General features: G+C 34.9%; 2 protein-coding genes across 2 annotated transcripts; one reads left to right on the top strand and one right to left on the bottom strand.

The window, feature by feature from the left end:
* Nucleotides 1-2777, bottom strand: LOC117316929. Its single transcript, XM_033871706.1, has 5 exons — nucleotides 2275-2777; nucleotides 1814-2009; nucleotides 1362-1426; nucleotides 950-1044; nucleotides 1-110 (listed from the first exon to the last, which is right to left on the bottom strand). Exons 2-5 carry the CDS (start codon nucleotides 1943-1945, stop codon nucleotides 16-18), a joined length of 387 nt encoding a protein of 128 aa, XP_033727597.1. The 5' UTR covers nucleotides 1946-2009; nucleotides 2275-2777; the 3' UTR covers nucleotides 1-15.
* A 46-nt stretch (nucleotides 2778-2823) lies between these two features.
* LOC117316928 (transmembrane protein 18-like) lies at nucleotides 2824-12834 on the top strand. The gene is made up of 5 exons (XM_033871704.1): nucleotides 2824-3063; nucleotides 6253-6370; nucleotides 10907-10961; nucleotides 11625-11718; nucleotides 12694-12834. The coding sequence occupies exons 1-5, from the start codon at nucleotides 2995-2997 to the stop codon at nucleotides 12811-12813; spliced, it is 456 nt and encodes a 151-aa protein (XP_033727595.1). The 5' UTR covers nucleotides 2824-2994; the 3' UTR covers nucleotides 12814-12834.
* The last annotated feature ends 723 nt before the right edge of the window (nucleotides 12835-13557 follow it).

The following is a 13557-nucleotide window of genomic DNA, read 5'->3' on the forward strand; positions in this document are numbered from 1 at the left end:
AACAAGTATCCATTATTATTTTTTTATTTTGTTCAGTTCTGCTCCTTTCGACCACCACGTCCACGCCGGTCTGGGGCATACTTGAGTCTTGAAAGTCTTCATAACACTTTCTGTAAAAATATATATTTAAAATAGATATTCTGTTTTAACCTTCCACATATAGATGTTGGTTCTGAATTAGCAAATCCTGTACAATGTTTCAAAACATTTACTCTTCATGAGCGTCATTTAGCTGAAAAATTCATAATACTATCAAATCCCTTTTTTTAACTAGAACTGTCGCCAGGATGGCTGACTAATACCCCCGCAATCTGAAAGAGTTAATGGTGAATTGGAACAGTTAATTAGAGGCTAACTAAGATAACCCAGTAATATAGTGACCAGTTGCCATAGCAACCATAATTTTAAGAAAAAGAAAGTGAGATGCACATCTACACATGGTCCTCTGTATTTGTGTGAAGTTCATTGAAATCGGCCCTTCAGTTTAGGAGTTGTCCGCACAAACTTAAAGCTATGGTTCTTATCGGAAAACCTGTTTATAGTGACCAGTTGCCATAGCAACCATAATTTTGAGAAAAAGAAAGTGGCTTGCACATCTACACATGATCATTATGTGTGTGAAGTTTTATTGGAATCGGCCCATCGGTTTAGGAGGAGTTGTCCGGACAAAATATGTCTACAGACAGACGGACGGACGGACAACCTGATTCCAGTATACCCCCTAACTTCGTTGCGGGGGTATAAAAATGTGACAGCATGTAAATACAGAGCAACTGAACTTAAATATGAATCCAGCATCATAAATTGTCAATGGAAATGATTAATTAAATCTAACAAAAAAAAATGGTATATAATTATAGCATTCATTCAAACCACATCTTTGGCGATAAATGTTCAGGCGAACATTATAAACCTACTTAAGTTAATAAAATATCAAATGTTCATTCACCTTTAACACACCGATAAATGTTTAGTTTAGAAAAAGCCAGCTTCCTTTTGTTCCCCATCATGTTGAAATGAGTCATGACTTCATTTGTCATCAGCCTGAAAATTATTCATATCACAATGCAAATAATGAAAGATTTAAGTTGGAATTATGTCAATTATATATTCTTATAATTCCTACAGATTTATCAACTTATGAATACGACACGGATACAAATACACCCAATACATTGGTTTAATTGCTTCAATAATGTTTGTTGAAACAGTTACAGGTACCGGTACATGTATGTTTTTTTTTTTTTTTTTTTTTTTTTTTTTTTCAAAACATGCACATTAACTAATTAGAATAACAGTTAAAATGTTGCAATAATAGAGGTAAATGGCAAAATGCATTATGAAAACTTTCTGGCACTTACTTTCCAACAAGTTTCCTGACATTGTCCTTTGCATTGATGCCCCCTACTGTGCTGGGGTACTGTATCTGAAACATCAAATTTAAATGCATTTAATTATATAGAGCAAATATTCATCCATGTACACTTTCCTAAAGTTGTCAAAAAAAACCATGGACAGCAGAGAGCAGTGTGCCATTTTTATCAATTTGAATCAATATAACGCAGTTTTAGTTTTGAGAGTGATATGCAAAGAACATTTGAATTTTGAAATTTCAGTGCATGTTCAGTACATCCTTGTTAGCCAATCCTTGATCTTATGATCATAGGTTTGGAGAGTGGTCAAGTCCTTTGCCACCTTTTTAAATCTGTCTGTTAATGAAACTTATATCTACACACTGTATGTTGAACAGGTAAAAAGTATAATCCACAAAACGACAAATGATTGTAACAGTCTATTAGATTAAAATATGTACCAATTCTTGTTGTTCATCCAACGACTTCAGTTTATCGTCAAATCCATGAACTTCCTGCAATGTTGAGGCAACAACAGGAATGGTCTCACAGCCTGAAGCTGACGGCGCCAATACTTGGGGTGACCTTGACATTAATGTTTGGAGGTCTGACCTGATGTCTACCAGCAAGTAAATTTAAGTACCCTCTTCTGGAACTCTAAAAGAAGTTTGCAACATGAAAAATTATCAACAGGTTATTCACAACAAGCATGTCAGAAAAATAAAAACAAAGATAAAATAAAACGATTTCAATAATCCTTGCACATGATGAAAAAAGGGCCATAACCACAAACAATTGAAAAAGGAAAAGTATTTTAATCTTATCATGTATACATTGTGCCATACACTTGCTCATTACCCAAGCAGGTTGGGATTACTTTTCAAGTTAAATTATGGTGTGATTTTAGAAGGAATCAACTTACTTGCTTCAGACATTGGGAATGTCAGTGCCTTTTTATCTATGCTGGTATTATATGAGTCTTGATGTTGAGGTAGCATATGTGGTCTATATAACAGAAATCTGTCAGATAGCTAAGGTTGGTGTCAGTGCCAGAGGAACTTTGGGCTATGTGTACATATGTAGCTAGATCGAGCGCTCTAGGTCAATGTTAGCCCGGGTTTCATCTGGCCCTGACACCAGGCACCAGGCACCATGCCTGGTGTCAGGGCCAGAGGAAACTCGGGCTAGGTCAATGTAAGGCCTAATTAAGATATCCAATCTCATATTTTTCAAAACTGATTAATTTTCACAACGTTCAACTCAGCGAGAGTGTATATTGAAATACCATTAAAAAATCACAAGATCATGATGATATCACGTCTTTCATGTTACAATGTAATTCCAAACATTAATGTGTTATTGCTGAAACGAAAGTAGAATTTATAAATAGCCACCGGTTAGCTCTCAGTTTTAATTAAGCGTCCCATTAACCATGACACTATAGATAGTTGTTTGCATCAAACGTGCCATTAACCACGAATGTTTATTTGTAAACGAACCAACGTGTCGGTTAGGCCTATGTCTTCCACGTTGCTGTATGATGGAAGACATTAGACTAAATTAAACACCAACATTCATGATATAAGTGTTGAAGTGGGACAACGTCGATAAAGAGGGGCGAAACAGACGAGTGACGATCGCGATGGATATTGGAAACATGGAGCCGGTGAAAGCGAATGAGATTCAAGGGATATGGTCGTACTTAAAACAGGTACAGTATAGTAGATCTAGCGGTTAGCTGGTTTTAACGATAACTTAGGTACTAAAATAATAGCTTTGTTTCCGATAACCCGACCTTTCCTATTTTTAACCCCCGACCCTGTAGGCACAAGGCAACGTTATCATCAGAACCCTTTACAGACATGCATATGGTGTCCAGAGGGAACTCGGGCTCTTCAGTAGCTATTTTTGCCGTGACATGTCTTTAATACTATCAACAGATATCCATTCTTAACAACACTGTGAATAATATTAATATTTGACTGCAGATTTTAGCATTATGACATTTACCGTCTGATAATGATATACATATATGTATGAACTACATTTACTTGTTACATTATGAATATATACTGTAACATCATATTCCAGTGTTTAATTAAAGCACACATTGAATCACAAAATATTTTTACCTTTTTATCTTATCTGCACTTAATATAAAAAAAAATCACTGTATATAACCCACTACACGCCCCTTTCTCCAACAGATCGATGCTGATGTAATCGTCAATTTTGACGGAATTAGCAAATCATAAAGAAGAAGAAGAAAATACAAAAAATAAGATAAATAGTATTTCCAACCTACCTACCCTTTTTTGGGGGGCCACGTTCGTGGAAACACAGCTTTTTCTTTGAAGTTTCTTTACATATATACCCAATAACTGTACAGTTGCAGAGAAAAATGAGCATGGTATATAAAAGCAGAAGGAGCACATCCTATCACCATAATTACACTTCATTGTACTGTAACAGGAGAAATAGAAAATGTAGTAGCCAGACTGGGGTTCAGGTTGGAAGCCGGGACCTTCCAAACTCTAAAATGGACTCTACCAACTGATCTACCTGGTCGCCAATAATCGACCCAGTCCAGTTCCGCTACATGTACAATATTGTAAATTTTTAGTACCCAGGTTTCTAATCCCCACAGTAGTGATATTGCATTTGCACAGCGGTGCCAAACATATTTATAAGATAGAGAAATGATATATCAATGTATAGATTACTGAATACATGTACAGTTCCAATGGTATAAAATCACCTTAGTGAAATACCATAATATTAAGGTATCTTCTTGGAGACTAGATCGATAGGGGTTGCTACATATAAATACATACAGTAGTTAGCCCAAGTTTCCTCCTACACCAGACATGGTGTCAGAGCCAGAGGAAACACAGGCTAATAATAGTTTGAGCCCCAGCACAGGCAGAATATTGATTTCTTCCTATTAGAGATTTGATGCTGCCAAATGTAATAAGCTATGGCAGGTTTCCTTTGGGTTAAAGATCTAAGAACCATGTGTTACAGTTGATAGTTGGGGAAGAATTTGTGAAGGAGAGATTATAATGTAAAAGTGGAGACTATGTCACTATACATGTAGCCTATGAGATCAGGCTAGCAGAAAATTTCTTATAGCCTATATATATATATAGCTAGTGGTAGGATGTCCATGGCAATATTCTGTCCGCATTGGGACATAATTGAACTAACAACCTCCCTGACTCATACTTTAAGTGTATATGTCTATCTTGCTACTAGCTATGCTAAAGGAAGTTCGATTATTCCCAGTAATCAGGCTCTTTAATTAGGTCCAAGGAAGCCTAACATACTACATAAGTATATTGCTTAAATATACTGTATGTATGTAATTTACGTTACAAAATCTGAAATAGTGTGTCTCCAACGGGGACCAAACCCCCTTAGCATCAAGCTTAAGGACAACCATACCATTGTGTATGTACACTATATACATACAACATACAAGGATATCAAGAGATGGAGGAAAAGTATACAAAATCAGTAAGCTTATTTGTACAATGCAATACAATAAATTAATCTTTATTTAAACTCTCATACATTTATACAGACAACATTAGCCCACGAGAGCTATTATTGCGACAAACAATTGTATAAGTGCTAATTATAATAATCAAGAGTAAATCAGTATACATCACAGAATTAGGTGGTAGGACATTGGTTAGTTTCAAACGAGCACTACATATATTGTATTTATACAAACACTTTCAGGACAGGTGTGATTTATATATGTATATATATAGCAAAAAGTAAAAACTGACCAAATATACACTTATATACTGTTGTTCAAAAAGAAAGCAAATACTGTAACATGGCTCAAAGTGGATATGTTTACCAGGTACTATTTGGCTACCAAGTCATGAAATCTAGGCGCCAATCGGAAAAGTCGCCTGGCCTAGTTTGTCTTAATTGATTAAAAAAACAAAAATCTTTTTGTTCTTAGATCAGTATGATATCTCTCTGTAACTTTTTTCAGTTGTGAATGTCATTTAGCATGGACTGCAACCTTTGAAAAATCAACCAAATTGCAAATTTACACAATTTGTTTTAATGGCCATTTACAATGTAAGTCAATAACTGGTCGCCAATGGTGAATTTAAGGTGCCATGGCTACTAAAATAGACGCCTTTTTGAGTCCTGTATAATAAATTGAAATCCAAGAAAGCATGTAATAAATTAGATACAGATTTAAAGTCAAGTTTGGAATTTCCATTCATATTAAAATTTTCTGTACTTACTAAATCTTTTCAATGATAGATTTTTTTTTTAAGTCTGATGAATACCTCCAAAATAGGGCCAACAAGTATACTACATAAATTATGTTTCTGCTTCAGCTAATAGTGGCGTCCTCAATATATATTCTAATGGTTACAATCACATATGCTCTTTGCAGAAAGTTTGCCCATGTGATCGAACCCCGTAGAACAACTTGGTACGGACTTGTCATTATAGCCCCCACTGAGATAGGGGGCAGGGCTATAGTTTTGCATCATGTTCCGCACATTATCTTTTATCCTGTCCAGACTAACTCCTACACTTCTTCTCAATTGAACCTCAATACTTGGGTCATGGGTTCATCTGGGTTAGGAATTTACCAAGAGTAGGTCACTCTGACCTACATTTACCAAGAGTAGGTCACTCTGACCTTCATTTACCAAGAGTAGGTCACTCTGACCTACATTTTGTCTGATCTCCTGCACTACTAGTCAGTAAAACTTCTTACTTCATTGGTTCATTTTACTAGGATCATGGGTTCACTTGCATTGTACTTCTGATATTGCCTACTAAGATAAGTAATATTCCTGATTTTTTTTCTCTTTTTTTCTTATCAATTCCACATGTTCAAAGGTTGTTGATTTTTCTTCAGATTGACTTCAATGAGCCTTGGTTTACAGCTCTGGGGATCTTCCATGTGACATGCTTCATGATAACAGCCAGTACAAGGAACAATACTATGCTACAGTGTCTGCACTTCATGATTATGTGTAAGTAATTCCATCTATACTGTCATCCATCGTCGCACCCCATGTCGTGTAAGTAATTCCATCTTTACTGTCATCCATCGTCGCTCCCCATGTCGTGTAAGTAATTCCATCTATACTGTCATCCATCGTCGCACCCCATGTCATGTAAGTAATTCCATCTATACTATCATCCATCGTCGTACCCCATGTCATGTAAGTAATTCCATCTATACTATCATCCATCGTCGCACCCCATGTCATGTAAGGAATTCCATCTATACTATCATCCATCGTCGCACTCCACGTCTAATTTCAAAAATCTGATGGATTCCTTATTGCCCGGTCAATAAGGTATTATGAAATTGTCCCTGAGGTGCGAGGTTGACTGTCGTCATGGTTTCTTTGTAATGATAGGTGGGTTTCACTTAGTGACCTTTTCCAATCTGGCTTCATCCGTTGCCGTCATTAGTTAACATTTTCACATTTTCGACTTCTTCAAAACCTATGAACTACTTTAGATAAAACATTGATAGCATGTATGGCTGGCTACAAATGTTTGACCTAGACCTTCATTTGAGGTCATAGGGGTCAAATGAGGAAAAGAAATTCAAAATTCAAAATTAATTCTTTCAAAATGATTTATTTGGGTCACATTTTAAAGAACCTGCTTTTGTGAAGGCCAAGATTTGGTCAAATCAAATACCCTTCGTGGATGGAAAGGTCTTAAGGTGATTTATCAAAATTGTAAATTTCATGACTCATAGGTTTCATGATTGTCACTGGAGAGGTGCTAAACTTAACTATAGTTTATGCAGGAAAATCACATTTTAATGGAAATAATTCAAATTTGGTTAGAAAAATGAGGAGGGGTGAAACTATACTACTATTTACATAGGAACTGTTTAGAAATGCATTGTAAATACATAGAAGATAGTTATGAATATGTTTAAGAATCAGGTGACTGACCTATAAATATGTTTAAAGGGTTTTGGACACACACGGTATTTTTCCATTTTCTGTTAGCCCGACCCCATAAATGTTGTCTGACACAGGTTTCACCTCGCCTTACAAAGCTGTTTATCTATTTTAGGCCAGTAGGGGGATATTGCTGCTGGCTGAAAAATTTTAATGAGCTAGGTGGTCACGTGGTCCGACGCGTCATCTGGTTCACCTCACCAGTATCACTAGGCTAGAATCTGCCTTGGTATATGCATTTTAGAGGGAAACTTCAAAGAGCCCCATATTATTTTTTAAACATTGAAAGCAATGACAGTGAATGTCCTGATTTTATCATCTTACATGTTTAGATTTTCTTTCCACACCTCATGTCTGTAATTGTATAATCAAAATAGTAGACCAGCGGACAATGTCATAACCTTGGTAATTTACTAATATCACATGTCATCTTTTTATTTTATTTTTATTTTAAAAACTCAAATAATGGCATATACACTATAGGTCTACTCAGAGATGTAAATATCACATGTGATATATACATCTCTGGTCTACTATACAGTGAGGTGACAAAATGACCTCACTTGTGCAATCTTTTTACGGTGATTAATTTTCCTAGCCTTAAGCTTGTTAACCATTTTATTTTTGGCATAATTTGATAAAATTTTGTACACTTTTAAGAACATGTTTTACCCTTTTCTGACGTAATATTAACGTAAAAATATCCATTTCTTAATTTTACAAAATAAAGATTTGATAAAAATGCAGTAGTTTGATTTTTATCTGAGGCGATACATGTATTTTTTGTACATTGAACTTTGAGGATTTCCTTTGTACACATTAGATCAAGAATTTTTAAATATTGGTTGAAATTAAAGCGTCCAGATATTTTTTTACTCAAAGCATGATATGATGACATGTTGGAAACTAAAGATACTTGGATTCTTTATTTAAATCAGTAACTTTAAACTGTCAGTATTGGGTAAATGTTTGAAGAAATCAGTTACTGTTCTGTTCAATTTTACAGTAATGTACTCAAACAACGTCCTTTTTTGACAATTTCCTTAAAGAATGTTTTATGAAGGTTATGAAGGAAATGTATTTGATGTGGTGAAAATGTCACGCAGACATTCGTATTGATTTGATTAAAACATATCATTTTAAATACTATAGTATCTTTAAATGTATTCAGTTACTCAAAGTAGAAAATATCAAAGAACTTAATAATTTAGGAAAATATTTATCACTAGCAAATAAACTAAAGGAAAGATTTTTTATAAGACTTTAATTAGAATATATTCATTTTTAAAGATTATTTCTCTGTTTCCCTGTAACAAATCTGACTAATTAGCTTATTGAATTATAAATCATGTAAGAGTGGATGCCTTTGTCCACTAATGTTATATACTATTTTATTCAATACGTTGTAAAACTTATGGAATAAAGTTGAATTTAATACAGTTGTTTAATGAATAACGGGATCATCACTGGAGTACATGTAACCAATTCACTGTTGTAACCCAATATATTAATGTAAAGTATTCCCACATCACAAAACCTTTGGTAGATAGTGTGTAAATAGTGATTTAATGCGACACACATTTGGGTGTTTATAACGTTAGTTATACTATCATCTCGGCAGCAGTGAACCTGTGACGTAGGAGGCTGACCGACCTCGTTATCGACCTCGTTTTCGGAATGAAATTTTGCATATAGGTCAGTTGTCCAGATGGGCCCATGCTGTGCCCTGTATCTCAGCGTGTATATACACAAACCCAGGAGTGTGAGGGTAATTTGACTGGTTTTCATAAAACCAACCTATAGACAACTTTAACCTTTTTGTGTCTAAAACCCTTTAAGACTCTGGTGACCTATAAATATGTTTAAGACTCAGGTTACCAATAAAGCCCATGGGCCTCTTAAGCTTGTTATATGTTAAAAAAATCAATACTTGTAGATATTATTATTATTGGTACAGTTATGTGATCGCACATCGTGGACAACGTTCCACGATGTGCGCACGAAGTCTGCACGATGTGTGATACCGATCGTGCAGGAAAATGTGCGCACGATGGGCGATTGGAACGGTACATGTGCGATAGGTATCGTGGTAGATATAAAATGAGTAATGCATCATCTAATTTTTTAAACATGTGGAACGATTGTAAAAGATATGCAACGATTAACATTTTACGAGGCAGCTATAATTACCATATTTTTGTTGAAATATATGCAATAATTATAAGGAATGAAACTACTGATGTGTAATTAAATAAGTTATCTAAATTACTTTTAAAGAACTTTATATAATTTGCTCGGAGGTCGTCGAGGACACCTCTAGGACTAGGAAAATCGAAGAAATGTGTACCTACATTGTATTCGGCGAGATTATATACAGGCTATTTAATACATGTAAAACTAAACAACAGATAAAACGACTTATTTTGAATAGAAACATTTCTTTTTTGTTTAAAAATACATATTATATGTAATTTATGTAGTTAGTAAGATAAATAATCGTAGTGGAGTCTGTCTACCATTCTGCTACATGTACATGTAGATGTATCACCAGGCCGTCGAAAACATCACGAATACTTGCGAGACAAAATGATGGTACTTAAATAGCAAAAATTAACAGGTCATACAGGTCATACAGGTCATACATGAATGAAAACAATTGTTATGCAGCAAGTATATATAATAGCGACCATCTTATATCATAATTTTTTTTTTTTGTATATGTTTTCGTATAACTAGTTATTTTGTGATATTTATAAACCTATCGTTAGCTGTGCGGTTTGCATCGCACTGTTGTGTGGTTTGTATCGCACATTTGTGCGCACAATGTTTTTGGAACGTTGTGCGATCACACAACTGTACAATAGTAATGAGTTGGCGAAAACAGTTATCAATATCTCCTTAATTACGATGATAAGAGTGGAAACAAAACAATGTAAGGTATTATTCAACTTGAGAGTCATTTCCCAGAAAAGTGGACACATATTTTTTTCACATGAATGATTATGGTAGACCACACAACTAAACAGTATGAAAACAGTTTAATAGTAACTCCTTACAGTCTTGGTATTTCACCATAATGTTAACTAACTGCACCATAGTTAGGACATACAAACCAGTTTGTAATGTATGTATTAAGTGAAATTTATTGCGAGACTTGTTAATGTATGTTTGTAGTTAGGGAAGGTTGCTATGGAAAGATTGATGTTTGGTATGGATGATATATATCACTATGTCTTGTAAAAATTGCTTGGTAAACGGAATAAAATTATAAGTTAATAAAAGATTAACTGCACCAACTATCGTTTTATAGAATTAATGTTGTTTTTTTTTCAATTGCGAAACATGTAATATCAACTTATATTAATCACGCTTGTTGGCCCGGATATGAAGTATGCGAGGGGTCTTACTGTGGGAGAAAAACCTGAGTAATTGAGTAAACCCATGCTGACAGACAGGTGTACGTGACCCTATACCTTTTTACATCCGATCAGGGGATTGAACCCTGGACGCCTATAGTGTGTTAATTACCACTGTGCCACCCAACTATTTATATCTCATTTTTTTTATTGTTATTTGTTTCAGTGTTACTAGTGTTTTTCGCTGAGACACTCAATGAATGGGCAGCTAATAATTGGAAGTAAGTACAAAAATGTACATGTTTTTGGTTTATTAATATCTTTCATTATTCAGAGTTATCTACCCTTGTAAGTAGGTATTGATTGTTTTATCATAAGTTTGAGTGAAAAGATCATTTTAGATGACGTTGTTTTCTCACAAATTTATGACGTTAATCTTACAAAATAATGATGTAACAATCGATACCTTCCACACAAGAGCTGATAACTGCATATAAAAAGACAAAATAGTGTCCTCGATACTCCAGTGAGTGACAAGGATTCCAGAAAGGTTTTGCTCTCATCAACCCTTAAATATGTTATTTATACTCATGGAATCTCACTGATGTCGACATAGCCAGATTGAAGTTTTGCTGCATGTATTGAAATGGATATAATTGGATTTGTACACTAGCGATATAAGAGGGTAATTTTGGAATGTATGAATTTTTTAGAGGAGTCATTAGAAGGGAATTTTGTTTTTTGAATAAAACTTGAACTTTGACATTTGTTTGCTCATATTTTTGCTTGGTTCAAGTTTTGCTGAAAATCATAAAGTTTACAGTAAACAATAATGGGATCTTTTTGTCCTTGCTGCATTAAGTATGTATAGGTAAGATTAGCTGTTCTTAATTAGCACTTGTTTGTCTTCAAACCTTTCATTAACATCATTGCTTTAATTGCAGACTGTTTGCCAGACAGCAGTACTTTGACAGCAATGGTTTATTTATATCGGTTATATTCTCCACGCCAGTACTTATCAACTGTCTAGTGATATTGGTAAGTAAGATGCAACATATACAGAGGGAGAGTTACCTCCCTTGTCATTCCCTACCTGTTCTCGCATGTTAGAGTGCATGTGTACTAAACCATGCAAAAAGATGTCCAGTTTAAAGATTTCATGGTATGGAGAACCACATCCTGTAGGTAATAGTCGGTGTATAAAGCAAAACCAAACAATATCTATAGACATTTTGACATACAATCCGTGATCAGATACATCAACTTGACCTGTACTTCATATGTGTGTACAACATGTCACAAAGTGTATACCATCTTAATTACAGTTAACTTAATAGTTCATCTGTCCATACGTCTATAATGTCTTTCTTCTGGTACTGGGGTCAGGGGAAACTCTGGGTCATGGTTTGTAGAATCCAGTAATAAGAGTCAAAAGTGGAATCCTTCAATAATGGTGTTAAGATTCACCCTTCCTATGATGTAAAAGTGACTTACAGGTAGGGGAAGGGAAATTGAGGTAAATCCGTTAGATCCCTACTAATCCTGAATGATTGAATAGATTTTGATGAACTTTGGTCTGAAGTAGTATTGGGCAAAAGAGATCTAATGTTATATAAAGGGAGGGTGTGGCTCCCTTTGAGCTTGAGGCGTGGGGCCAAATAGGGGGAATTGGCCATGAGGTAAATTCTTTAAATCACTGCTAGTCCTGAACAATTGAATGGATTTTAATGAAATTTAGTCATGGTACAGTAGTATTATAGGGCAAAAGATATCTACTGTTGTATAAACGAAGGCAGTGGGTCTTTGAAGTATAACAGGATTTGGTCCATATTTAGTTTAATCTATAGTAGGAAGATGCAGCAAAAAAGGCAGAAAAATAATTGTAATGTAACCTAAAATATTTTTGCCAAGATTACTGAAATATACAGGTGAATGATGCAGGCCCTCTGGGCCTTTTGTTTCAGTTTGTTTAAATGCATTTTAATATTTGAGAAATGTTATTTTACATTGTAGGTGATATGGCTGAAAGATATGAGCTTTATTATGTCTGAGACCAGACTGCTGAAGATGTCTCGGAAAGAAGATGCGATGACAAGGAAACAGGATCAAAAAGAAAGCAAAAAGGACAAATAAAAATTATGAGAAAATGTTTAAGTGATATTGTTTGTGAATTTGTGATAAGAATTATTCCAGTATCATGGAGACAATCATTTAGCCTAACTTATGACATACAGAATACAGAAATCATGGGAGGAAGAAATAGCAGGCCTAAGTTTCATCAATGATCCTGTTCTTACCAGATAAAATTCCTCAACTCAAAATTTTCCATTGAACATGTTACAGAATTTAAGGAAAATTCCTTAACAAAGATCCCCCATCCCCCCCCCCCCCCCCCCCCCCCCCCCCCCCCCCCCCCCTAAATCCAATAATGTTTTCATTGGAAAATTTTAATTTAAGGAACATTGATTAAACTGGCCCCAGATGTCATGCAGATGACTCCTTCATCATACATTTCAGAATCTATACCTACAAATCTAAGAAGTTCTATTGAGCTATATAGAGACTTGTGGGTTCAAATGTAATGAACTTTATAATTTGTACTTATATGTACATTATGTGCCATGTTAAAATCGGTAATCTGAGTAGGTGGGATTTCCTCCTCAACATCTAATGTTGTGAGTAATGTCTAAATGACGGGAATGTTACCTACTGTGTATATCCCCACATGGGGAATATTCTCCAGTACTGTCACGTTTAATGTTGTAAGTACATGTGTGACACTATTAAAGGTGTCACTGGCTGAACCGGAAACAGATAGACCGTATTTGTTGTATATAATGCTTTATTGCAAATAGGGAGATGTAAATAAGTGTTAAA

The sequence above is a fragment of the Pecten maximus genome, chromosome 18 (assembly GCF_902652985.1).
Source record: "Pecten maximus chromosome 18, xPecMax1.1, whole genome shotgun sequence".
Classification (NCBI taxonomy): domain Eukaryota; kingdom Metazoa; phylum Mollusca; class Bivalvia; order Pectinida; family Pectinidae; genus Pecten; species Pecten maximus.

Excerpts from the sequence above, each read along its gene's own strand:
- LOC117316929 (XM_033871706.1), bottom strand. The coding sequence starts at position 1,945 with ATGTCAAGGTCACCCCAAGTATTGGCGCCGTCAGCTTCAGGCTGTGAG. Across the intron at positions 1,045-1,361 it reads GTCAGGAAACTTGTTGGAAA|GCTGATGACAAATGAAGTCA; the intron begins GTAAGTGCCAGA and ends AATAATTTTCAG. Across the intron at positions 111-949 it reads CATTTATCGGTGTGTTAAAG|AAAGTGTTATGAAGACTTTC; the intron begins GTGAATGAACAT and ends ATATTTTTACAG.
- LOC117316928 (XM_033871704.1), top strand. The coding sequence starts at position 2,995 with ATGGATATTGGAAACATGGAGCCGGTGAAAGCGAATGAGATTCAAGGG. Across the intron at positions 3,064-6,252 it reads TATGGTCGTACTTAAAACAG|ATTGACTTCAATGAGCCTTG; the intron begins GTACAGTATAGT and ends ATTTTTCTTCAG. Across the intron at positions 11,719-12,693 it reads TCAACTGTCTAGTGATATTG|GTGATATGGCTGAAAGATAT; the intron begins GTAAGTAAGATG and ends TTTACATTGTAG.